Source organism: Ovis aries, chromosome 7, assembly GCF_016772045.2.
Source record: "Ovis aries strain OAR_USU_Benz2616 breed Rambouillet chromosome 7, ARS-UI_Ramb_v3.0, whole genome shotgun sequence".
In the NCBI taxonomy this organism is placed as follows: domain Eukaryota; kingdom Metazoa; phylum Chordata; class Mammalia; order Artiodactyla; family Bovidae; genus Ovis; species Ovis aries.
In genome coordinates this window covers 1,216,162-1,237,574 of record NC_056060.1, presented here as the reverse complement: position 1 = coordinate 1,237,574, position 21,413 = coordinate 1,216,162, and the positions used below count along the sequence as shown (strand labels likewise).

The 21,413-nt window shown below is 42.4% G+C and overlaps 1 protein-coding gene across 12 annotated transcripts in view; it reads left to right on the top strand.

Moving 5' to 3' along the window:
• The first annotated feature begins 288 nt into the window (after positions 1–288).
• APC (APC regulator of WNT signaling pathway) overlaps positions 289–21,413 on the top strand; it is a 134,449-nt gene continuing 113,324 nt past the window's right edge. For 6 of the 12 annotated variants that reach the window (XM_060418711.1, XM_042251953.1, XM_060418710.1 and 3 more), the window contains exon 1: positions 289–571. In XM_060418711.1, coding sequence (XP_060274694.1) covers positions 407–571 — 165 coding nt within the window. In that variant the 5' untranslated portion in view covers positions 289–406. Of the gene's footprint in view, positions 572–797; positions 19,884–21,413 lie in introns of those variants that run through there. The other 6 variants (XM_060418712.1, XM_060418706.1, XM_060418704.1 and 3 more) reach the window with 3 other exon arrangements.

The window sequence follows — 21,413 nt, the reverse complement described above, 5'->3', positions numbered from 1 at the left end:
TCTGGGGTGCGCAGAAAGGTCTGTTAACTCGGCTGCAGTACACTTTGAGACTGGCCACTAAGTCTGGCAGCACCCGCGCAAGAGAGCAGAACGCGCCGCCGGAGCCGGGCTTGCCGGCGGCCCCCGCGCCTGCGCGTCACGGTGCCCTCTCGGCGCGGCTCGCGGAGCCGGCAGCCTCGGCGCGCGCCTGCGCAGTGCGGTCTTCCCGCCTCCGACAAGATGGCGGCGGCCGAGTAGCGCGGGGGCGGGGTGTGGCCGCCGGAAGCCCGGCCGCTGCCGGGGGGAGCCGAGGGCGAAGGCCCGGGCGCAGCGGGCCGAGGCGGGATGCTGTTCCCGGGAAGCGCCGCTGGCCACCGGTGAGGAAGGTCAAGCACGGAGCTGCCTTCCCGGGCCCCCAGCGCCCCCTATGTGCACCCCCCTCTGCTCGAGTGCGCTCGCCGCTTCGCCTGCTTCGGTGCCGCCCTGTGCCGTCGGGTCCCGGAGCTGCGGCGGCGGCAGGGGCTGTGTCCGGCAGGAGAGGAAGCGCCCGCGCTGCGCCCGTGCTTCTGTCCGCGGGGCGAGCGTCTGGCAGGTGGGTGAGGATGCAGGCTTCGGGGTCTCTTCTCTGGGCAGAGCTTTCTCGGCTCTGCCCCGCCGTGGCTCAGACCCCGGCGGCGCTCAGCCGGACCGCGCCGCTCCCTTGTCTCCGCGTCCCGCCCCCTCTCCGCGCCCCGCTCCAGGCCTCCGGCTGGCCCCTGGCTTTGCACGCCTCCATCCCCACCCAGGGGCCGGGGGGCGCGGCGCCGGCCGCCCCCCGCAGCCTTCCCTGGCTCCTGCAGGAGCGTCAGCCCTTGCGAGCGGTTTCTCCTTTGCGTTAGGTGGGTGGGCCGTCTGCCTGTTTAGTCACCTCCCCATCTTCTGGTTTCGACCTTCTTGCTTCCTTGAGAAGTCTCTTAACTGTATGGAAAGCTTATCCTGGCTTATAGACTGACAAAGAAAAGCTTGCTATCCAGACGCCAGTGGATTTTGTTCATCTTGTTGAGGGAATCCAGCCCCCAGGAGACTGGGATGGTTTGGGGAATTTGACCATCGAAGTCCTGCAAAGTTGAGGAATGGTGCCAGTGACGGCAAGTGATTCTTCATCTAAATTAATCCTTTTCTCACTACTTGGTCTCTAAACTTTGTTGGGGGGGGGGGGGCGGGGGAACATATGTATGCTAGATCAGGGAAAGAATTGAGAAGTGGTCCTGTTTTAAAAGAAGGCTTTATGAAGGTAAGAAATGTAATAGCCCAAGAAGGGATAAGTGATTTTAGTGATTATTTTGTTCACTGTTAGCCTAAATTGTCCACTGAAGCTTCAAAATCTTGTGTTGTCCGAGCCCTTTGTTTTATTTGGAAAGGACTAAAATGGAGAAAACGCTTTTTAAACTTGAAACTTCTCAAATTTCTTGGATTCTCAATTGTTATTAGTACTACTTGACGATCCTTACTGTACTTGATGTTTTCTGCAAAATTTAGGTTGTCCCAGTATCGTTTCTTCTTCGTTACTAGGGCAAGAGTAGTCAGAATTAATGGTGTAAAAAGTGCAAACTGAAGGGGGGATGTAGTAGTGGAGGAAGTTGCCATGTCTGATTTTTCCCATTTTTTTCCTGTAATTGGATAAAGTGTCAAGAGCAGCAGAATGGTAAAAAATGAGATTATGAATATAAATGATAGCTTGTCCCTTGAGATTGCAATGGGTGGACCTTTTAAAATTTAATTGAGTGATATCCTTTTTTTGAAGCCATGCTAGGTGCTCTCCAGAGTTACTAAAGCACAAACTGTTGTTGCCTTATTGGAATTCCATGCTAAAAATCTTTAACAGGTGGGTTACAATTGGCCTGACAGATTTAACTTTTCCTTCTACCTCCTGACACACATCTGCCTTAACCTTTATTGTAGACGTTTGTCCTCTTGATGAATTTCTTAAATTTGGAGATAGAATTGTTCAATTTAAAAGGAGAGGAGATATTTTAAATGTGTGATTCCTGTGCGGGCAGATTCATCCACTTGTTTGTTGCTGTGCTGTGCTGAGTCGCTTCAGTCATGTCCGCCCCTTTGCGACCCTGTGGACAGCCGGCTCCTCTGTCCACGGGAGTTCTTCAGGCAAGAGTACTGGAGTGGGTTGCCATTTCCTCCTCCACAGGGTATTCCTGATGCAGGGATCGGACCCACATCTCTCATGTCTCCTGCACTGGCAGGTGGGGTCTTTACCACTAGCGCCACCAGGGAAGGCTGTTTCCTGCACCCAAGGACTGCGTGTTTTTAGAGGTGATGCTCTCTCAATTCTGTGCTTTTAGCTGAGCCCTAGTCAGTAGCTCATTGCCTGAGGCATTGTGTCAAGACCTGTCTGACCACAAACAATCAACTCTTCCACACTTCTGGAACCTGTTTTCTCTCTCTCTTCCCCTCTTCCTCCCTTTGGGAACCCTCCCATCTTGGTGTCTCTATTCATTCAATTTGCTAGCCTACTGCTCTTTTCATTTGCCTCCCCTTGTCAGCAGGGTCCCAGGGCCATCATTTTTTACCAGCCTGTCATTGATACCTTAGAATAGTTAACTTTATGTCAGTTTCTCTTTCTAGTGACCAGTTCTGAACAGGCCTCATTTTTGATCCCTGAAGGATACAAGAGACAGTTGTGTGAGGATTTTGGTTTGTTGTCATACGAATTAGTGTTCTGTTATCCCAGGTCTTTAATGTCGGTTGTGTGGTGGTTTTTTTTTTTTTTTTTGATCTTACTTCATGAAAGCTTTTATAGCAAATAACTTTATCTTTTCCTTTCCTGAGAAAAATCTCAAACATCTGAGGTATAATCTTTTCTATCCTGATATCGTTTCTTTCAGTTCAGTTCAGTTGCTCAGTCGTGTCCAACTCTTTGCGACCCCATGAATCGCAGCACGCCAGGCCTCCCTTTCCATCACCAACTCCCAGAGTTCACTCAGTCTCACGTCCATTGAGTCAGTGATGCCATCCAGCCATCTCATCCTGGGTCGTCCCCTTCTCCACCTGCCTCCAGTCCCTCCAGCATCAGTCTTTTCCAGTGAGTCAACTCTTCGCGTGAGGTGGCCAAAGGACTGGAGTTTCAGCTTCAGCATCATTCCTTCCAAAGAAATCCCAGGGCTGATCTCCTTCTGAATGGACTGGTTGGATCTCCTTGCAGACCAAGGGACTCTCAAGAGTCTTCTCCAACACCAGGGTTCAAAAGCATCAATTCTTTGGTGCTCAGCTTTCTTCACAGTCCAACTCTCACATCCATACATGACCACTGGAAAAACCATTGCCTTGACTAGACAGACCTTTCTTGGCAAAGTAATGTCTTTGCTTTTCAATATGCTGTCTAGGTTGGTCATAACTTGTACTCTTATCTGAAAAGAAGGAATTGTCCTTCCTTTTCTTCAAGAGCAACCTTCTCCAGATGTATCCATGATATCCCTCTCTATCTTTCTTTCTCAGTAATTATCCATTAACACTGCTTTTTAAGTCTTGCCCTCTCTAGCCTACATGCATGCTTAAATATACCTTTGCAAGGGCTGCCAAACACAGTGCTGTGTGCCGTGCAACTCACAGAAGCCAGTCTGAATTTTGAGCCTGCTGTGCCACTGTATTTTTATTCTTCAATCCTAGGAGCCTGGCATAGTTGTTGTTCAGTTGCTCTGTTGGGTCCAGCTGTCTGCAACCCCATGGGCTGCAGCACGGCAGGCTCCTCTGTCCTCCATTATCTCCTGGGGTTTGCTCAAATTTATGTTCATTGAGTCGGTGACACTACCTAGCCATCTCATCCTCTGCCACCTCCTTCTCCTCTTGTCTTCAGTCTTTCCCAGCATCAGGGTCTTCTCCAGTGAGGTGGCTTTTTGCATCAGGTGGCCAAAGTATTGGAGCTTCAGCTTCAGCATCAATCCTTCCAATGAATATTCAGGGTTGATTTCCTTTAGAATTGGTTGATGTCCTTGCAGTCCCGGGACTCTTAAGATCCTTCTCCAGCACCACAATTCTCAGTTCTTTGACACTCAATCTTCTTTATAGTCCAACTCTCACATCCGTACATGACTACTAGAAAGACCATAGCTTTGACTATAGGCACTTTTGTCAGCAAAGAGATGTCTCTCCTTTTCAGTATGCTGTTGAGGTTTGTCATAGAATTTCTTCCAAGGAGCAAGCATCTTTGAATTCCATGGCTGAAGTCACCATCCACAGTGATTTTGGAACCTAAGAATATAAAACCTGTCACTGCCTCCAGTTTTTCCCCTTCTATTTGCCATGAAGAGATGGGACCAGATGCCATGATCTTAGTTGCTTGTGTGTTGAGTTTCAAGCCAACTTTTTCATGCTCTTCTTTAACCCTTATCAAGAGGCTTTTTAGTTGCTCTTCACTTTCTGCCTTTAGAGTGGTATCATCTCCATATCTGAGTTTGTTGATATTTCTCACAACAATCTTGATTCCAGCTTGTGCTTCCTCCAGCCCAGCGTTTCTTATGCTGTACTCTGCATATAAGTTAAATAAGCAGGGTGACAATATACAGCTTTATTGTACTCTTTCCCAGTTTGCAACCAGTCAGTTGTTCAATGTCCGGTTCTAACTATTGCTTCTTGACCTGCATATAGGTTTCTCAGGAGGCAGGTAAAATGGTCTGATACTGCTATTTCTTTAAGAATTTTCCACAGTTTGTTATGATCCACACATTCAAAGGCTTTAGTGCAGTCAATGAAGCAGAAGCAGATGTTTTTCTGGAATTCTGTCGCTTTCTCTGTGATCCAACAAATGTTGGCAATTTGCTCCCTGGTTCCTCTGCCTTTTCAGAACCTAGCTTGTACATCTGAAAGTTCCAGGTTCACATTCTTTTAAAGCCTAGCTTGAAGGATTTTGAGCATAACCTTGTTAGCATGTGAAATGAGTACAGTTGTATGGTAGTTTGAACATTCTTTGACATTACCTTTCTTTGGGATTGGAGTGAAAACTGTGACCTTTTCCAGTCTTGTAGCCACTACCGAGTTTTCCAAATTTGTTAACATATTGAGTGCAGCACTTTAACAGCATCATCTATTATAATTTTAAATAGCTCAACTGGAATTCCATCACCTACACTAGCTTTGTTGGTAGTAATGTTTCCTAAGGCCCCCTTGGCTTCACCCTCCAGGATGTCTGGCTCTAGGTGAGTGACCGCAGCAGCTGGTGTGCTGTTCTGTGTATTTGTGCCGCCTCTTCGTACTATCTTCTCCTTGTATTAGGTGCTTACCGTTCTGTCCTCTATGGTGCCTATTCTTGCATGAAATGTTCCCTTGATGTCTCCAGTTTTCTTGAAGAGATCTCTAGTCTTTCCCATTGTGTTGTTTTCCTCTATTTCTTTGCATTGTTCATTTAAGAAGGGCTTCTTATCTCTCCTCGGTATTCTCTGGATCTCCGCATTCAGTTGAGTATATCGTTCCCCTTCTCCCTTGCCTTTCCCTTCTCTCCTTTCCTCAGCTCTTTGTAAAGTCTCCTCAGACAATCACTTTACCTTCTTGCGTCTCTTTTTCTTTAGAGTAGTTTGGTCACTGCCTGCTATACAATGCTATGAACCTCTCTACGGTGACGAACTTTGTATATAAACTCATATACAAACATATGAACCTCTTTCAATAAACTCATATACAACTATATGAACCTCTTTCAGTGTTATGAATCTGGTAGACACTTTCTGTACCAGATCTCATCTCTTGAATCCATTTGTCACCTCCACTGTATAATCATAAGGGATTTAATTTGGGTCATATCTAAATGACCTAGTTGTTTTCCCTACGTTCTTTACTTTAAACCTGAATTTTGCTATTAGGAGCTCATGATCTGAGCCACAGTCAGCTCCAGGTCTTGTTTTTGCTGACTGTATAGAGCTTTTCCATCTTCAGCTGCAAAGAACATAATCAATCTGATTTTGGTATTGAACATCTGGTGATATCCATTTGTATAGTTGTCTCTTGGTTGTTGGGAAAGGGTGTTTGCTATGACCGGCATGTTCTTTTGACAAAAACTCCATTAGCCTTTGCCCTGCTTTTGCACTCCAAGGCAAAACTTGCCTGTTATTCTGGGTGTCTCTTGACTTCCTACTTTGTATTCCAAACCCCTGTGATGAAAAGGACATCTTTTTTTGGTGTTTGTTCTAGAAGGTATAGTTTGAGAAGTACAGCAGTTCTGCTTCATAGAGCTGTTCAGCTTCTTTGGCATTAGTGGTTGGGGCATAGACTTAAGATAACTGTGATATTGAACAGTTTGCCTTGGAAACAAACTGCAATTATTATTTTTTTTTTTTTTGAGATTGCACCCAAGTACTGCATTTGGAACTCTGGTTGACTATAAGGGCTACTCCCTTTCTCCTAAGGGATTCTAGCCCACAGTAGTAGATATAACGGTCATCTGAGTTAAATTCGCCCGTTCTCATCTGTATTAGTTCAGTGATTCCTAAGATGTTTATTCTTGCCATCTCCTGCGTCACCACATCCAGTTTGCCTTGCTTCATGGACCTAACGTTCCAGGTTCTTATTCGACATTGCTCTTTGCAGCCTCAGACACGTCCGCACAGCTGAGCGCCATACCCGCTCTGGTCCAGCCTCTGCATTCTTTCTGGAGCTGGTAACGACTGGCCTCCACTCTTCCCCAGGAGCATGTTGGGCACCTTTTGATTGTGGTGCTCATCTTCCAGGGTCATGTTTTTTGGCCTCATACTGTTCATGGGGTTCTCGCGGCAGGAATACTGGAGTGGTTTGCCCTTTCCTCCTCCAGTGGACTGTGTTTTGTCAGAACTCCTCACTGTGACCCATCTGTCTTGGGTGGCCCTGTACAGCGTGGCTGATAGCTTCATTGAGTTACACAAGCCCCTTTGGTACAACAAGGCTGTGATCCATGAAGGGGTATGGTAGGAAGAACATTTACTTTTAAGCTTTAAAGATCTGACTGTGTGGCTGTGGGCAAGTTACTACTCAGGCTGTATTCTTTATCTGTAAAGTAGAATGTTATACGAGGAGGGCATGGCAACCCAATGCAGTGTTCTTGTTGGAGAATCACCATGGACAGGGGAGCGCGGTGGGCTATAGTCCATGGGGTCGCAAAGAGCCGGACAAGACTGAGCGACTAAGCACAGCATAGAATGCTATACTTACCTCACAGAGGGGTAATCGACAGAGTTTAACACACCTTGCGTGTCTTTCCAAGGGGCTGCTCCATTATGGAGCTCTTAAAAGTAGAAACTGTTCTTTCCTTGGCGCTCTGGCTTCTTTTGCCGTTGCAGCACTGACGTTGCTTTCTAAAAAGCCGTCTTGGCAATCTAAGTACCAAGTCTAATGGCCTTATCTCAGTCGTCCTTGGTTTTCTTAGACCGCTTTTGAAATATACTCTATAGGAATGAAATGATCTGATCTCTTGTTTCGTAGCTTTATAGTTCCTGATTCTCGTATGTCTCTGAAAGTTTCTTTACATTTCCTGCAGTGTCTTGATTTTGCTCTTCCCCCTAAACATAGCTGTATCAGTTAGGATGCGAATAGGATTTAAGAACAAAAGAAGTGTATTAGCTCAGGTAATTAGCAGGTGCATAGGTAGGATTAGTTTAAAGGGTGAGTGAGTCAAGTCGCTCAGTCATGTCCGACTCTTTGCGACCCCATGGGCTGTAGCCCACCAGGCTCCTCTGTCCATGGGATTCTCCAGGCAAGAATACTGGAGTGGGTTGCCATTTCCTTCTCCAGGGGATCTTCCCAACCCAGGGATCGAACCCAGGTCTCCTGCACTGCAGGCAGACGCTTAAACCTCTGAGCCACCGTTTGTTCATAAACTTAGCTTTGTTTAGTCCTTTAGTCCTCAGTCCTCAGTCAGGACTGAGGTTCTGTTTTTCCATTTTCCTCTAAACTTTGTCCTCCCGTTTGGGTTTCATGCTCAAACTGGCTTCCCTTCTAGATTAAATCCAAGTGCTTTCCGTCTTTATCTGTAGTGTGGTGACCTTTGTGCTCGGGTTTATCCTTTCATAGTTGCATGGTTCTCTTTCTGCTCCAGGCGTCACATTCTGACACAACCACCAAAGACAGGAGGAGGTTTGCCCTCTCATCCCTTGATGAGGCAAGTAAACCTTTCACAGAAAGCCTGTATCAGGTTTCATTTTGGCCTTATTACTTATGCCCTAGTTGCAAGGGGACTGGAAAAAACAGTATCTGGCATTTCAGTCTAGGAAGATATTGGGTGAATGGCTACAGGGAAGGTAACCAACACTGTCAGTGACATGTATTGATAGTATTGTGTGGCGAAGTAAGCTTAAATGCATGAGAATTTTCAGATAGTAGTAGCAGACTGAAAGCACTGATTATCTCAAGAGCTGATATAAGCTATACTAAGGACTGGATCAGTCATTTAGATAGTCATGAATGACTAATTAAAATTGGATTATTATATAAAATTAGTATGTTTGGTATATCCCAGTTCTTTTAAGGTGGTTGTTAAGTACATTTACGCATGCACTGTGAGAAATGGACACACACATGTAGCAACTATTAGGGAATAGATTTGTGGTTCTTGGAGATGAGAGGTATTTGGAAATCTATGGGTTTGGTTTTTTGGTTGTCAGTGATTGTGAGGTCCGATCCAGTTACCGGTAGAGTTGCGATATATCAAGGGTCCTGTGATATTTGCCCACAAAACAAGAATTGCCCCTTCCAAAATACCAGTAGTGCCCCTATGCACTGAAATAACAAACGCTTTGGTTTTGAAAGAATTCACTGAGGTTCGTCTGTATACTTATATTGCAAGTGACAGACAACCAGATTCAGACTGGCTGCACGGTAAAGGGCATGATTAGGTCTTGTCCTTGAACTTCAGCCAGGGCTTCATCCAGTCTGAAATCCTCAAGGACTTGGCTCTGTTTCTGTGACTTGTTCTGCTCTGTCATTGCTCTTGTCTTGGTTTCATTCTCAAGCCAGCTTATCTCCTGGTAGCAAATTACTGTAGCACTTCAGACTTAATACTCTCATTTTGTCTGTAAAGTGAAATGCCGTGTACCTTTTGTTATTTGATTTTGCAAGTATTTGTTGAATGTCCTCACTCTTGAAACTTCCCTGAACACCTACCCCTAAAAGTCGATTACTTCCTCTGTTATGTCACAACTTTACAAAACTCTATCACATGCCGTATTCTATGGTTATCATGTTCATATGTCTCATGCATTGACTGTGTATTCTTAATGTGTAAAATACTCTCTGACTTAGTGATAGTGACCATTTATGGATGAATGAGACAAGAAGGGAGGATATGGGAAGGGGCGGAGAAGCATAAGAAGTCCCCATTCCTTCCTGTCACTGAACCCTGAATTATGAATGCTGTACTCCTACCTCCAAAGTACGTGTATAATGCTCTTGTGATTGAGAATTCATTTGAAAGCTTTACTGAATTCTAGTAGTGTTCCATCATTATTTTCTCAGCAAAACAAAAACCAGTTACTGTCTTCTGTTCTTTCAACAAATATTTTGGAAAGCCTGCTATTGGCACATAATGTAACAACAATGGTAAGCAAAACAGAGCTATGCTTAAATATCAGTGAGGGACATAGACACTGTTCGTGTGTGCACGCTCAGTCTCACACACACACGTCAGGCAGCTAATAGGTTTTGAAGCAGAATGAGATAGATTCAGGGGATTAAAACGTAACAGGATACTATAATACTTGAGGTGGTTTGGTGAGAAAAGGCTTTTTGAGAAGCCGTTTTCTGAGTGAAGTGGATTAAGCCATGGAACTGTCTGGAAGAAGCTGTTCGGGTAGAGGAAGCAGCAGTTTCTAACGAGAAAGTGTCCTTGGCCTGTTGGAAGAACAGCATGTGGGAGGCCGTGGCTGAAGCAGAGTGAGAGGAAGAGGGGTGTGGCAGGAGAGGTGGCAGGACAGGCCGGAGGGAAGGTGTGGGGAGGGGAGACCAAGGAGAGCTCTGAAGGTCATTTCAAGGCTTTGATTTTATTACGAGATGGAAACCACTAAAAGGTGTTAAGCATGGGAATACCCAGATTTGACTTGATTTTTAGAGGATTACTCTGGCTCTGTGTAGAAAATTGATTTGTATCGAGGTAAGAATGGAAGTAGGAAAATCATTTAGGAAACTCTTACAGTAATCTAGGTTGGAAATGTAGTGCTTGGGCAAGGTGGTAGTGGTGGAGGACCAAAGAAGTGATCAGATTTGTGACCTATTTAGAAGGTGAAGGAAGGACCGTTTATTGATGGAATTGATGTGGGGTGTGAGGAAAACAGAAATAAGGGATGGCTCTGAGTTGTTTGATATGAGCAGCTAGGTGAAAGGTGGTATATGTTGTTGAGATAGAAACGGTGGGGCGAGGGGTAGGGGTTAGTGGGAAGCAGGTTTGGAGAGTTAAATCAGGAGATTTGTTGTGGATGTGGCTTTGTTTGAAATGCCTACCAGATACTCAACTGGAGACGCTGAGTATACACACAGACACACACGTGTATACATATATTAGCTAGGAGTTTAAGAGAGAGAGAGGGCTAGAGATAAACGTTCGGAAATTATCAACGTACAGATGGTGTTCAGGTCCATGGGACCAGGTGAAATCCCCTGAGGAGTGAGAATAGAATTCATGAAACACTTTGATGTTGAGAATGGCTTCCTATATCGAAGATTGGGAGCTACTGTTTTGGACAATAATAGCATTCCGAGTATGGAGAAGATAGTGACCCTTGGAGAAAGAAGTGCAACCTGACCTGGACTTCAAAAGGACACAAAGAATAGAAAAGACTTTTTCCTTCTCTCATGCCAAGCACAGTGCCTGGCTTGTGGTGAGCATTCTACAGGCGCTGATGAAAAGGTACTGGGTTGGGCAAAGTTTGTTCGGGTTTTTCTGTAACATGTTATGGAAAGTAGTCCAAAGTAGGATTGGGTTGGTCTGTTCAAGGCTTTAAATGCTAAAATGCCAGTTGTATTTAACTCTGTGAACTAATGATTTTCAACTCTTTCATTCATTAGCACAACAGCTGTAGTTCTTGGCCTCCTGACAAACGCTCAGTAAATACTGAATGGCTTCTGTGGTGGCTCGCTGGTAAAAAATCCGCCTGCCAAAGCAGGAGACACAGGAGACGTGGGTTCGATCCCTGGGTTGGGAGGATCCCCTGGGAAGGCAGTGGCAACCCACTCCAGCACTCTTGCCTGGGAAATCCTGTGGACTGGCAGGGAGTCGAAGACTTGGACACAACTTAGTGACAACAGCAGCAACAACAATAAAATCATTATTTCTAATGATAAGCTTTAAAAAGTTGTCCTTTATTATTGATATAAAATTGCCTGTGACATCTCTCATAACCAGTCAGAAAATACCAGAGATAGCAGCCCCAAGGATGAAAGTGGCTTTCAAAACACTGAGGAGCCACTAACAGTGTTATGTTAAGAGATGATTATTTTGTTGTTATAAAGATAACTGCCTGAAGCCTGTTTGTTGATCATTTTTTCCTTTAGCTGTCAAGGAGCAAACTGATTTAGAAGTATGGGGGGTGTTAGCTAGAAAGTCTGGAGAAAGCAGTGCAACCCACTCCAGTACTCTTGCCTGGAAAATCCCATGGACGGAGGAGCCTGGTGGGCTGCAGTCCATGGGGTCGCGCAGAGTTGGACGGACTGAAGCGACTTAGCAGCAGCAGCAGCTAGCTAGAAAGTCACTCAGTCATGTCTGACCTTTGTGACCCCATGGACTGTTCCATAGAATTCTCTAGGTCAGAATACTGGAGTGGGTTGCCTGCCTTTCTCCAGGGGATCTTCCCTACCCAGGGATTGAACCCAGGTCTCCCACATTGCAGGCAGATTCTTTACCACCTGAGCCACCAGGGGGGTACCTCAAACGGTAAAAGTGTCTGCTTGCATTGCGAGAGACCCAGCTTTGATCCCTGGGTGGGGAAGATCTTCTGCAGAAGGAAATGGCAACCCTCTCCAGTACTCGTGCCTGGAAAATTCCATGGATGGAGGAGGCTCATAGGCTACAGTCCATGGGGTCGCAAAGAGCTGGACAGGCCTCAGCAACTTCACTTTCACTTTTCACTTTCTAGGTAGAAAATTGGAAATGATATATCTTTGGAAATCTAATGATTATTTTTAAGTTATATTATTTTAAATACTAATTATGATTAGAAGTTCTCTCTGTGCTAAGTAATTAGCATATGATAGACTTAACACAATTTAAATGTTAAAAAATAATTTATCTGAATAAAATGATACTGAGATAAAAGTTGAAATTTTAAAGTTGCCCTTTGAAGGAACTTTTTAAAATATTTAGGATACTTTATTTAGGTTTGTGATTACTTTCTTCAGTTCTTACATACCCTATTACTAAAGTTTTCTGTAGTCATTAACGAAAATTCAGGAAAAGTACAGGTGACATTCGTAAGCTCATCATATGAAGAAAACCAGTGTACTTTTCGTCTCTCCCAACCCTTCCCTCCTGCTTTCATTACCCTCCGTCCCGCTCTTCTTCCCTCTGTCTCTCACTTTCTTCTTTGTGCCTAGGACTTTCTCCTCTCGTTACAGTGTAAACATGTGTATATATCTAATTTTTAAAAATTAGGTTATATTCATTCCTTGGAATATTTGATAAATCTTATTTTTATTGACTGTATAATCCCATTGTAAAAATTATTTTTCTTAATTGTTTCCTGGAGTTGGTTATTTAGTTTAGGTTTTCTGTTTTATTATCATGTGGGCAGTGAATGTCTTAACACGTGGATTTTTTTTTCTCTTTTCCCTTAGAATAGGATGATAGGCAATAGAGTTACTAAATAAGGTTTCATCTTAAACATTTTTAAGGTTCATGATACATGTTGCCACATTGTACAATGTCTTGTAAGCCCAATAAATGTTAATTGGTTTGAAAGTAATCCTAACTGGGTGCTGATGGGGAGGTTAGGACCTACGGAGTTGCCAAGCTTGAGTGATAGGCTAGGTTAGCCTTTTATTTCCAAATATTTCTTTCTTATCGTTAATATATATTTCAAGGTGTATATAAAAAATAAGATGAAGAGCTTAACATGTTACTGCAGACACACATGAAGTTATTCCTCAGGTCAAGACGCACAAGGCTGCCATCATCCCAGAGCTCCTGCCCTTCCGGTTCCTGGTCTTTAGGAGAAAGCTTTCAGCATTTCACTCCAAGTCTGTTTGCTGAAAGATTGTTTTTGTGAAAACGTTTATCATATTAAAGAAGTTCCCAGCTGTACCTGGTTTACTAAGAATTTTGTGTTTTGTTCTGTTTGTTTGAATTTAGTGCTTTTTTTGTTGTTGCAGCTCTTCATTACCATGTGAGTTTTCTCCTTCACTGTGTTAATATATTTAATTACATGTTATTTAAAATCTTAAACCTAACCTGATTTCTGAGATAAACCTAATTTTGTTTTACAGTATTACTCTTTTAATGTATTTCTGGATTCAGTCTGATAGTCTGTTAATAGTTTTGTATCAGTGAGGTGGCCTATATTGTCCTTGTCAGAATTTGAAATCAACGGTTATCTCACACTAGCCTTATAAAGTGAGCTGACCCTCATTTTCTATTCTGAAAAAGTTTAAGTAGGACCGAATTGTTCCGTTAAATTTCTGTGAGAATCTGGCCGAGAAGCCATCTGGGCTGGTGATTTTCTTTGTAGAAGAATTTTTAATTACTACTTTGATTTCTAATTTTTAAGCCTTCTCAGATTTTCTATCTGTTGATTATTTTGGTAGTTTTTCCCCTAAGAAGTTGTCTTTTTCATCTAAACTTTTTAAATTTACTAGCATAAAATTATTTATAATAAGTATTCAATTCAGGTCAGTTCAGTTGCTCAGTTGTGTCCGACTGTTTGCGGCCCCATGAATCGCAGCACGCCAGGCCTCCCTGTCCATCACCATCCCCCGGAGTTCACTCAGACTCGCGTCCATCGAGTCCGTGATGCCATCCAGCCAGCTCATCCTCTGTCGTCCCCTTCTCCTCCTGCCCCCAATCCCTCCCAGTATCAGAGTTTTATCCAATGGCTCAACTCTTTGCATGAGGTGGCCAAAGTACTGGAGTTTCAGCTTCAGCATCATTCCCTCCAAAGAACACCCAGGACTGATCTCCTTCAGAATGGACTGGTTGGATCTCCTTGCAGTCCAAGGGACTCTCAAGAGTCTTCTCCAACACCACAGTTCAAAAGCATCAATTCTTCGGCGCCCAGCCTTCTTCACAGTCCAACTCTCACATCTATGTATGACCACTGGAAAAACCATAGCCTTGACTAGACGGACCTTAGTCGGCAAAGTAATGTCTCTGCTTTTGAATATACTATCTAGGTTGGTCATAACTTTTCTTCCAAGGAGTAAGCGTCTTTTAATTTCATGGCTGCAGTCACCATCTGCAGTGATTTTGGAGCCCCCCAAAATAAAGTCTGACACTGTTTCCACTGTTTCCCCATCTATTTCCCATTAAGTGATGGGACCAGATGCCATGATCTTCGTTTTCTGAATGTTGAGCTTTGAGCCAACTTTTTCACTCTCCACTTTCACTTTCATCAAGAGGCTTTTTAGTTCCTCTTCAGTTTCTGCCATAAGGGTGGTGTCATCTGATATCTGAGGTTATTGAAATTTCTCCCGGCAATCTTGATTCTAGCTTGTGTTTCTTCCAGTCCAGCGTTTGTCATGATGTACTCTGCATATAAGTTAAATAAGCAGGGTGACAATATACAGCCTTGATGTACTCCTTTTCCTATTTGGAACCAGTCTGTTGTTCCATGTCCAGTTCTAACTGTTGCTTCCTGGCCTGCATACAGATTTCTCAAGAGGCAGGTCAGGTGGTCTGGTATTCTCATCTCTTTCAGAATTTTCCACAGTTTATTGTGATCCACACAGTCAAAGGTTTTAGCATAATCAATAAAGCAGAAATAGATGTTTTTCTGGAACTCACTTGCTTTTCCATGATCCAGCGGATGTTGGCAATTTGATCTCTGATTCCTCTGCCTTTTCTAAAACCAGCTTGAACATCAGGAAGTTCATGGTTCACGTATTGCTGAAGCCTGGCTTAGAGAATTTTGAGCATTACTTTACTAGCGTGTGAGATGAGTGCAATTGTGCTGTAGTTTGAGCATTCTTTGGCATTGCCTTTCTTAGGGATTGGAGTGAAAACTGACCTTTTCCAGTCCTGTGGCCACTGCTGAGTTTTCCAAATGTGCTGGCATATTGAGTGCAGCACTTTCACAGCATCATCTTTCAGGATTTGAAATAGCTCAACTGGAATTCCATCACCTCCACTAGCTTTGTTCGTAGTGATGCTTTCTAAGGCCCACTTGACTTCACATTCCAGGATTAGTATCCATTTAATGGTTGCAGTAAAGAATTATCTTCTTGTGTCTGTTATAGGCTAAAACTACCTCTGTTTTTCCTCATTCAGTCTCCCTGGGAATTTAGTAGTCACTCAAAGGAACCAAATTTTGAATCTTGTTGATTCCTTTTTTTAATTATATATTTGTTCTCTGTTGCATTGATTTCTGCTCTTTATTTCCTTCCTTCTGTTTTTGGGATTTACTCTTTTGTTCTTTTGCTAAGTTCTTGTAGATCACTACTCTTCAGCATTTCTCCCTTTTAGATATATGCATTTAAGGCTAAGCATTTCCCTCTAAATAATGTTTTAGCTAGCTAAATTACTCAGATTTTAATATGTAGTACTTTTATAATTCACTTTAAAATGTTTTCTAATTTTCACTGGTACCTACTTTAACTTTTGGATAAGGTGAATGTATTGTATTTCTCAATTTCTGAACACATGGAGATTTTCTAGTTGTTTTTGAATGTTTTTTTATTTCTAACAACATAAGAATGTCATCAGAGAACTAACATAACAGTGTCATAGTGTTTCAAGGGTCTGTGATTTCAGACCTTTAAAATGTTAGATCTGCACTGTGGCCCCAGTATATTATTTTTTCTCTACAGCTATTTAATGTGGTGTTCTATATGTTTACGTTAGGTCTTGCTTGTTAAACCCATATTTCAAATCTTCAGGATTTTAAGCGACCTTTTGTTTGCTTGTATCAATTACACAGACAAGGGTGTATTAAAATATCCCATTTACCACTGTAGATATTCCCCCTTGTATTCTCTTAGCTTTTGCTTTGTTTATTTGAGACAGTGCTAGTAGACGAGTATCTATATACACTGTGCTTAGTTGCTCAGTCATGTCTGACTCTTTGCAACCTTTAGATTGTAGCCCGCCAGACTCCCCCGTCCATGGGATTTTTCAGGGAAGAATACTGGAATGGGTTGCCGTTTCCTTCTCCAGGGGATCTTTTCGACCCAGGGACCGAACCCGCATCTGGGTCTCATGAGCTGCCAGCAGATTCTTCCCCTGCTGAGCCATCAGGGAAGCCTCGTAGATGGATGTGTAATAGTTGTATCCGCTTAGTGACTTACTGTCAGGAAATATTCCACTTTTATTCTGAAAGTGCTTTTTGCGTTAAGGTCTAGTTTGGGATTGATATAACAACACCAGTTTTCTTTTTATTGTTTTCTAAGGCTGATCTACCTACACGGTTTAGAAAAATCATATTCTGCTTTTATGTTATCAAAGCCAGATTGTTTCTTGCCATATCATCTTGGCTGTTTCTAGCATTGTAACATGTAACTTGCCTCAAATGTAGGCACTAATAAGATAGTGAGATAAAGTCTTACTTGGTTGAAATTTTAAAGTAATGAGCATGATTTTAAATAAGTTGTTTTACATTTCTCTTATTTTAAACATTAAAAAATGTAGTTTTGTCAGGAAAAAAGACTTTAAGATTTATATCCTTGAGCAGATATTACTGGTATGCAGTATACATATAAAAAACTGCAAGAGAAAATGAAATGAAAATAAATCTGCTACCCCTGTCTCTTCCCTGGTGGCTTAGACAGAAAAGAATCTGCCTGCAATGCAGGAGACCCTGGTTCAGTCCCTGGGTTGGGAAGACACCCTGGAAAAGGAATGGCAACCCACTCCAGTATTCCTGTCTGGAGAATTTCCTGCACAGAGGAGTCTAGTGGGCTATAGTCCGTGGGGTCACAAAGAATCGGGCACAACTGAGCGACTCACACTTTGACTTGGCACCGTCTTTTGGTTACACATGTCCTCTGCACAGAGGCAACCACTGTGTGATCACTGTGACCAGTTTCTTGTTTAGTTTTTCAAACTGGAGTCCACAGAAACCCAGATTTCGCAAGTACCGCTTGTTAGATGGGCAAATATATGTACTGTGTGGTAAACTCTAATTTGTGTTTTCATCAAAAGGTCGCATTCTGGAACATGACATGCTTATGAATTTTAAATCATAATGATAACTCTCATTCAAGCTCCGGAACAGGTTTTTACTTCAAAAATTACAAAGCAGATACTGGAAGAGGATAAACAGCTCTCTGCTTAAATCTGATTATCCAGTCCTTCAGTTTGGAAATCCTACTGGTTTGGACTTTAACAGAAGTGGTCCCATGGTTAAAGATAATTGGGAAAAATCTGACAAGGATGGCTCATTTGCTAGTTACTCAAGGGGGTGGCTATGAGGAATTTCTGTTACAGATTACAGTAAGGTGAAAGAATCTGTATATTTTGCTTATTTTCTGTCTACATGAGCAATAAATGCTGAGTAGAGCTAGAGGATCTGCTTCCGGGTCATTCGCTCACTCATTTGGCTGGCAAGTTGGAAGTCGTCGTCAGGACACTCAGGTAAGCTTATGGAAAGGCCATCCCGGGACCCAGATGTTGACCTTTCCGTAAGGTTGCCTGAGTGTCCTTGTAGCACAGAGGCTGGCTCCACAGTAAGCTGTCTAAGAGACCGCGGTAGAAGCTGCAGTGTCTGACAGTGGCCTGGCCTCAGAAGTCACACGCTTCCGCACGTCTCAGTGGCCACTCGTGTGTGTGCTCCATCGGGCCCAGTCCTTTGTGACCCTGTGAACGGTAGCCCAGCAGGCTCCTTTGCCCTTGGGATTTTCCAGGCAAGAATTCTGGAGTGGGTTGCCATGTCCTCTTCCAGGGGATCTTCTGACCCAGGGATCAGATTTGAGTCTCCTGCGTCTCCTGCATTGGCAGCTGGATTCTTTACCACTGAGCCACTTGGAAAGCCATTAGTCCCTCGGGTCAGCTCTATTCAACATAGGAGAACACTATGCAAAAGCTCGAGTATCAGAATTTAAAGATTATTAAGGATAGTCTTTGAAAGTGGCTATAGTATCACTCCCCATTTAAATAAGGATTGGATCAGCAATCTTATATTTGGTGTTTATGGTAATCTCAAGGTGAATTTATTCAAAAAAGTCTAACGCTTTTAGGGTGCTGCATACTTTTCTATTATTTATGCATTGCTCAGGAAAATGCCTGTTTGCTGACGTTTTCACAGTGATTTATTTTTTGTTGTATTTGATGCCTGATAAGAAAAGAATTAGTGTTCTGGCTTCCTCTTAGAAATTGTAGCATACACCCTCGAGCTTTAATATGGTGCTGAAGTCTTGCCTGCCTTATCTGTTGATGTTACTGCTTTAATCTAGCCATTGGATCCAGGTGTCATTTAGAACTTTGACTGTAATAGGGCATTTTCATTCAGAAAATAATGAATTCCAACTATACTGTTCACAAAATAAGGTGGTGTGAGTGGTAAAGAACCCACCTGCCAATGTAGGAAATGTAAGATACATAGATTCCATCCCTGGGTTGGGAAGATCCCCTGGAGGAGGGCATGGCAACCCATTCCAGTATTCTTGCCTGGAGAATCCAGTGGACAGAGAAGCCTGGTAGGCTACAGTCCATGGAGTCAGAAGAGTCAGACACAACTGAAGTGACTTGGCACGTACATACTTAGCCGCTGTAATGGTGTGGAAGAACAAGGCTGCCATTGTAAGAGGAAAAAAATACTGTCCATGTATCCTTTGTGAGAGAAATCTTGAGAGGAGTAAGAATTTGAAGATTTAAGTCTGGTAGGGAGAGGGCCAGGAAATTTGTGAATCAAGTATCTGTTTATTTTAAATGTATCAGATATCCAAGTGAAAAATAGATAGTTGGATATTCACAGAAGAGGATTAGGATTTAACTTTGAGATTTAACATCATTAGATGATGTTAAAAGCCTTGGGAGTAGGTGAGAAGACAGTGAGGAGAGAAAGCAGTCCTGGTACAAGTCCTCGGGCACTCATGTTTTAGAAGATGCTGGAAGAGACAAAAGGAATCAGTAGAGGAAATCAGAGGGAAGAGGAAAACCAGGAGAACATGGCGTGGAGGACAGGAGACGACGTCTGCTTCAAGTAGAAGAGAGTGGTCTGCCTGGCCTAATGTCCCAAGAGGTTACTGTTCTAAGATGAGGGCGATGGAATTAGGCCACCTGACAATTGAGCTTCAGGAGGTTGTTTAGGATTAGGGTGGGTTAAAGACTGAATTAAAGGTGAGAAAATAGAGATAGGAAATGAAGGCCACTAGATCAAGAAGTTTTGCTGTGAGTAGAACAAAGAAATGGTCATATCTAGTTGGCGGGGGGTGGAGGTGAAGGGGAGCTAAGGTCAAGAGAGGAATTTCCTGACCCAGGAATCGAAGCCAGGTCTCCTGCACTGCAGGCAGATTCTTTACCATCTGAGCAATAGGGAAGTCCCGAGGGATTTCTTAAGATGTGCAATAACAGAGCACGTTTGTTCACGATAATGGTCCCGTAGAAGAGGAGAAGCTGACTGTACAGGAGAGAGAGGGGTCAGTCAGTGGTTTTCTTGAAAAGATGAGCATGGCTGGACTCCATGCCCACGTTATTGATCTTTGAGAGACGCAGTGCTGCCTTTTCTGGTTCGATAGAAGAGAAGCAGTGTGGAAGCTTTACGACTCTACCGATCTCACAGGACGCGGCAAAGAGAGGTTTTTAAAAGATTTATGAAGTAAATATAAAGTTTTAGTTTTAAAAACATGAATCTATATTGAAAGAAGGAATTGAATTTATTAGCTTGCCTTGATTTTCCTTTCTCTCTTTCACTTTTAGAGTAGAATGTTAACTGTTCATGTTGAGCTCTTATTGTGATTCATTCTCTTAATCTTTAAAATGAATCTGTGTATTAGATCTGTTGTGAGTAGTCCAAGTGACCCAGAGGTTTCTGATTTGATTGGCACAATCCAGTAATGCCGGGTGGATTTTGTTTTGTCATTTTACTTAATAAATTTGGATTGTTTACCCTATAATAGAAAACGTTTATCTTCAGATATTCAGAAATGAAATAGTTTTATAGTCTATACGTTGCCTTACATGCTAGACTTCAGCATAAAGCAGGAGGGAGGGACGATATTAAACAAGCAGGAAATGGTAGTACAGAACCAGGTGACGCTGTCTGCAGTCGTATGTAAGGCACTGAAAAAGTCATTGTGTTCTCATCCAAGGTAAGAACTTGAGGATACCACGTAAGAATAAAAGTCTTGACCCAAGTATTTGGTTTGAGGTTCTAATAAATAAACATTATCAGGCCATAAATTTATTCTTGCATACACAGTAGATTTTATTTTTAATGTCAATTTAAAAATTGGATTTTTTGTTATCAAATCAAATGTATTTCGAGGGTTCATTTGTGTGTTATAAATTGATAAATGATTGGCCAAGTGATCTAAGTATTTTATTTTAAATGTTAAGGTCATAGTAGTTTTAATTATGTTTTGGAAAAAAGGCTGTTTTTTAAAAACTCATTCTGTGTGCCCCTTTTTCTTGAATTCACAGTGATGCCATAGACATTTGGTGCTGTTCAGGTAATTTAAGTCCCTGAACTCTTTAGTGTTGAAATCTCGTCTTTATGGAGCAGGGTTTATAAGTTTGTATTGTAAATTGTACCTTTGGGAGCAGTGTTATAGCTGTTTTAGGTTTTTAGTAAAGATCAAAGCTAAAAACATTAAACAAGACATAATTTTTAATAGACACATGAGCAAACATAAAATTCTGCTTTAAACATTTAGTTTTTAAAAAATTAATCAATTTTTTCCCCCAGACGAAGGATAGCTTAAGACATTGGATGACCAAAAACTGGAATTTTATCCGATTAGAGCACGTTAAGAATTTAGAAAAAAGTTTCCTTTACCAACGAGGAGATGTTTGAATATCTGTTAATTGGGTAAAATGATTGTCAAAGGTGACTTTTTAGTTTTTTGTCTTATTAACAACACAAATTAGTAAGTATGCTGTCAAAATTGTCAAAATAAGACTAATTAGAACACAGTTAAATTTCTTACAGAGTGTAAAATTTTGTGTTTTTTTCCTGTTATGTTTTTCAATTGAAAAGGCCTTTGGTCATTAATTTTAACTATAAATTAGTAGTATATGCATATAACGCCTGGTTATTTCTTCTCTAGAGTAAGAAATATCAACTGGTTCTGTTAATTTTTGTAAATCTTGCCATAATCATGTATCCTTCCTTATTTGAAACGTCTAT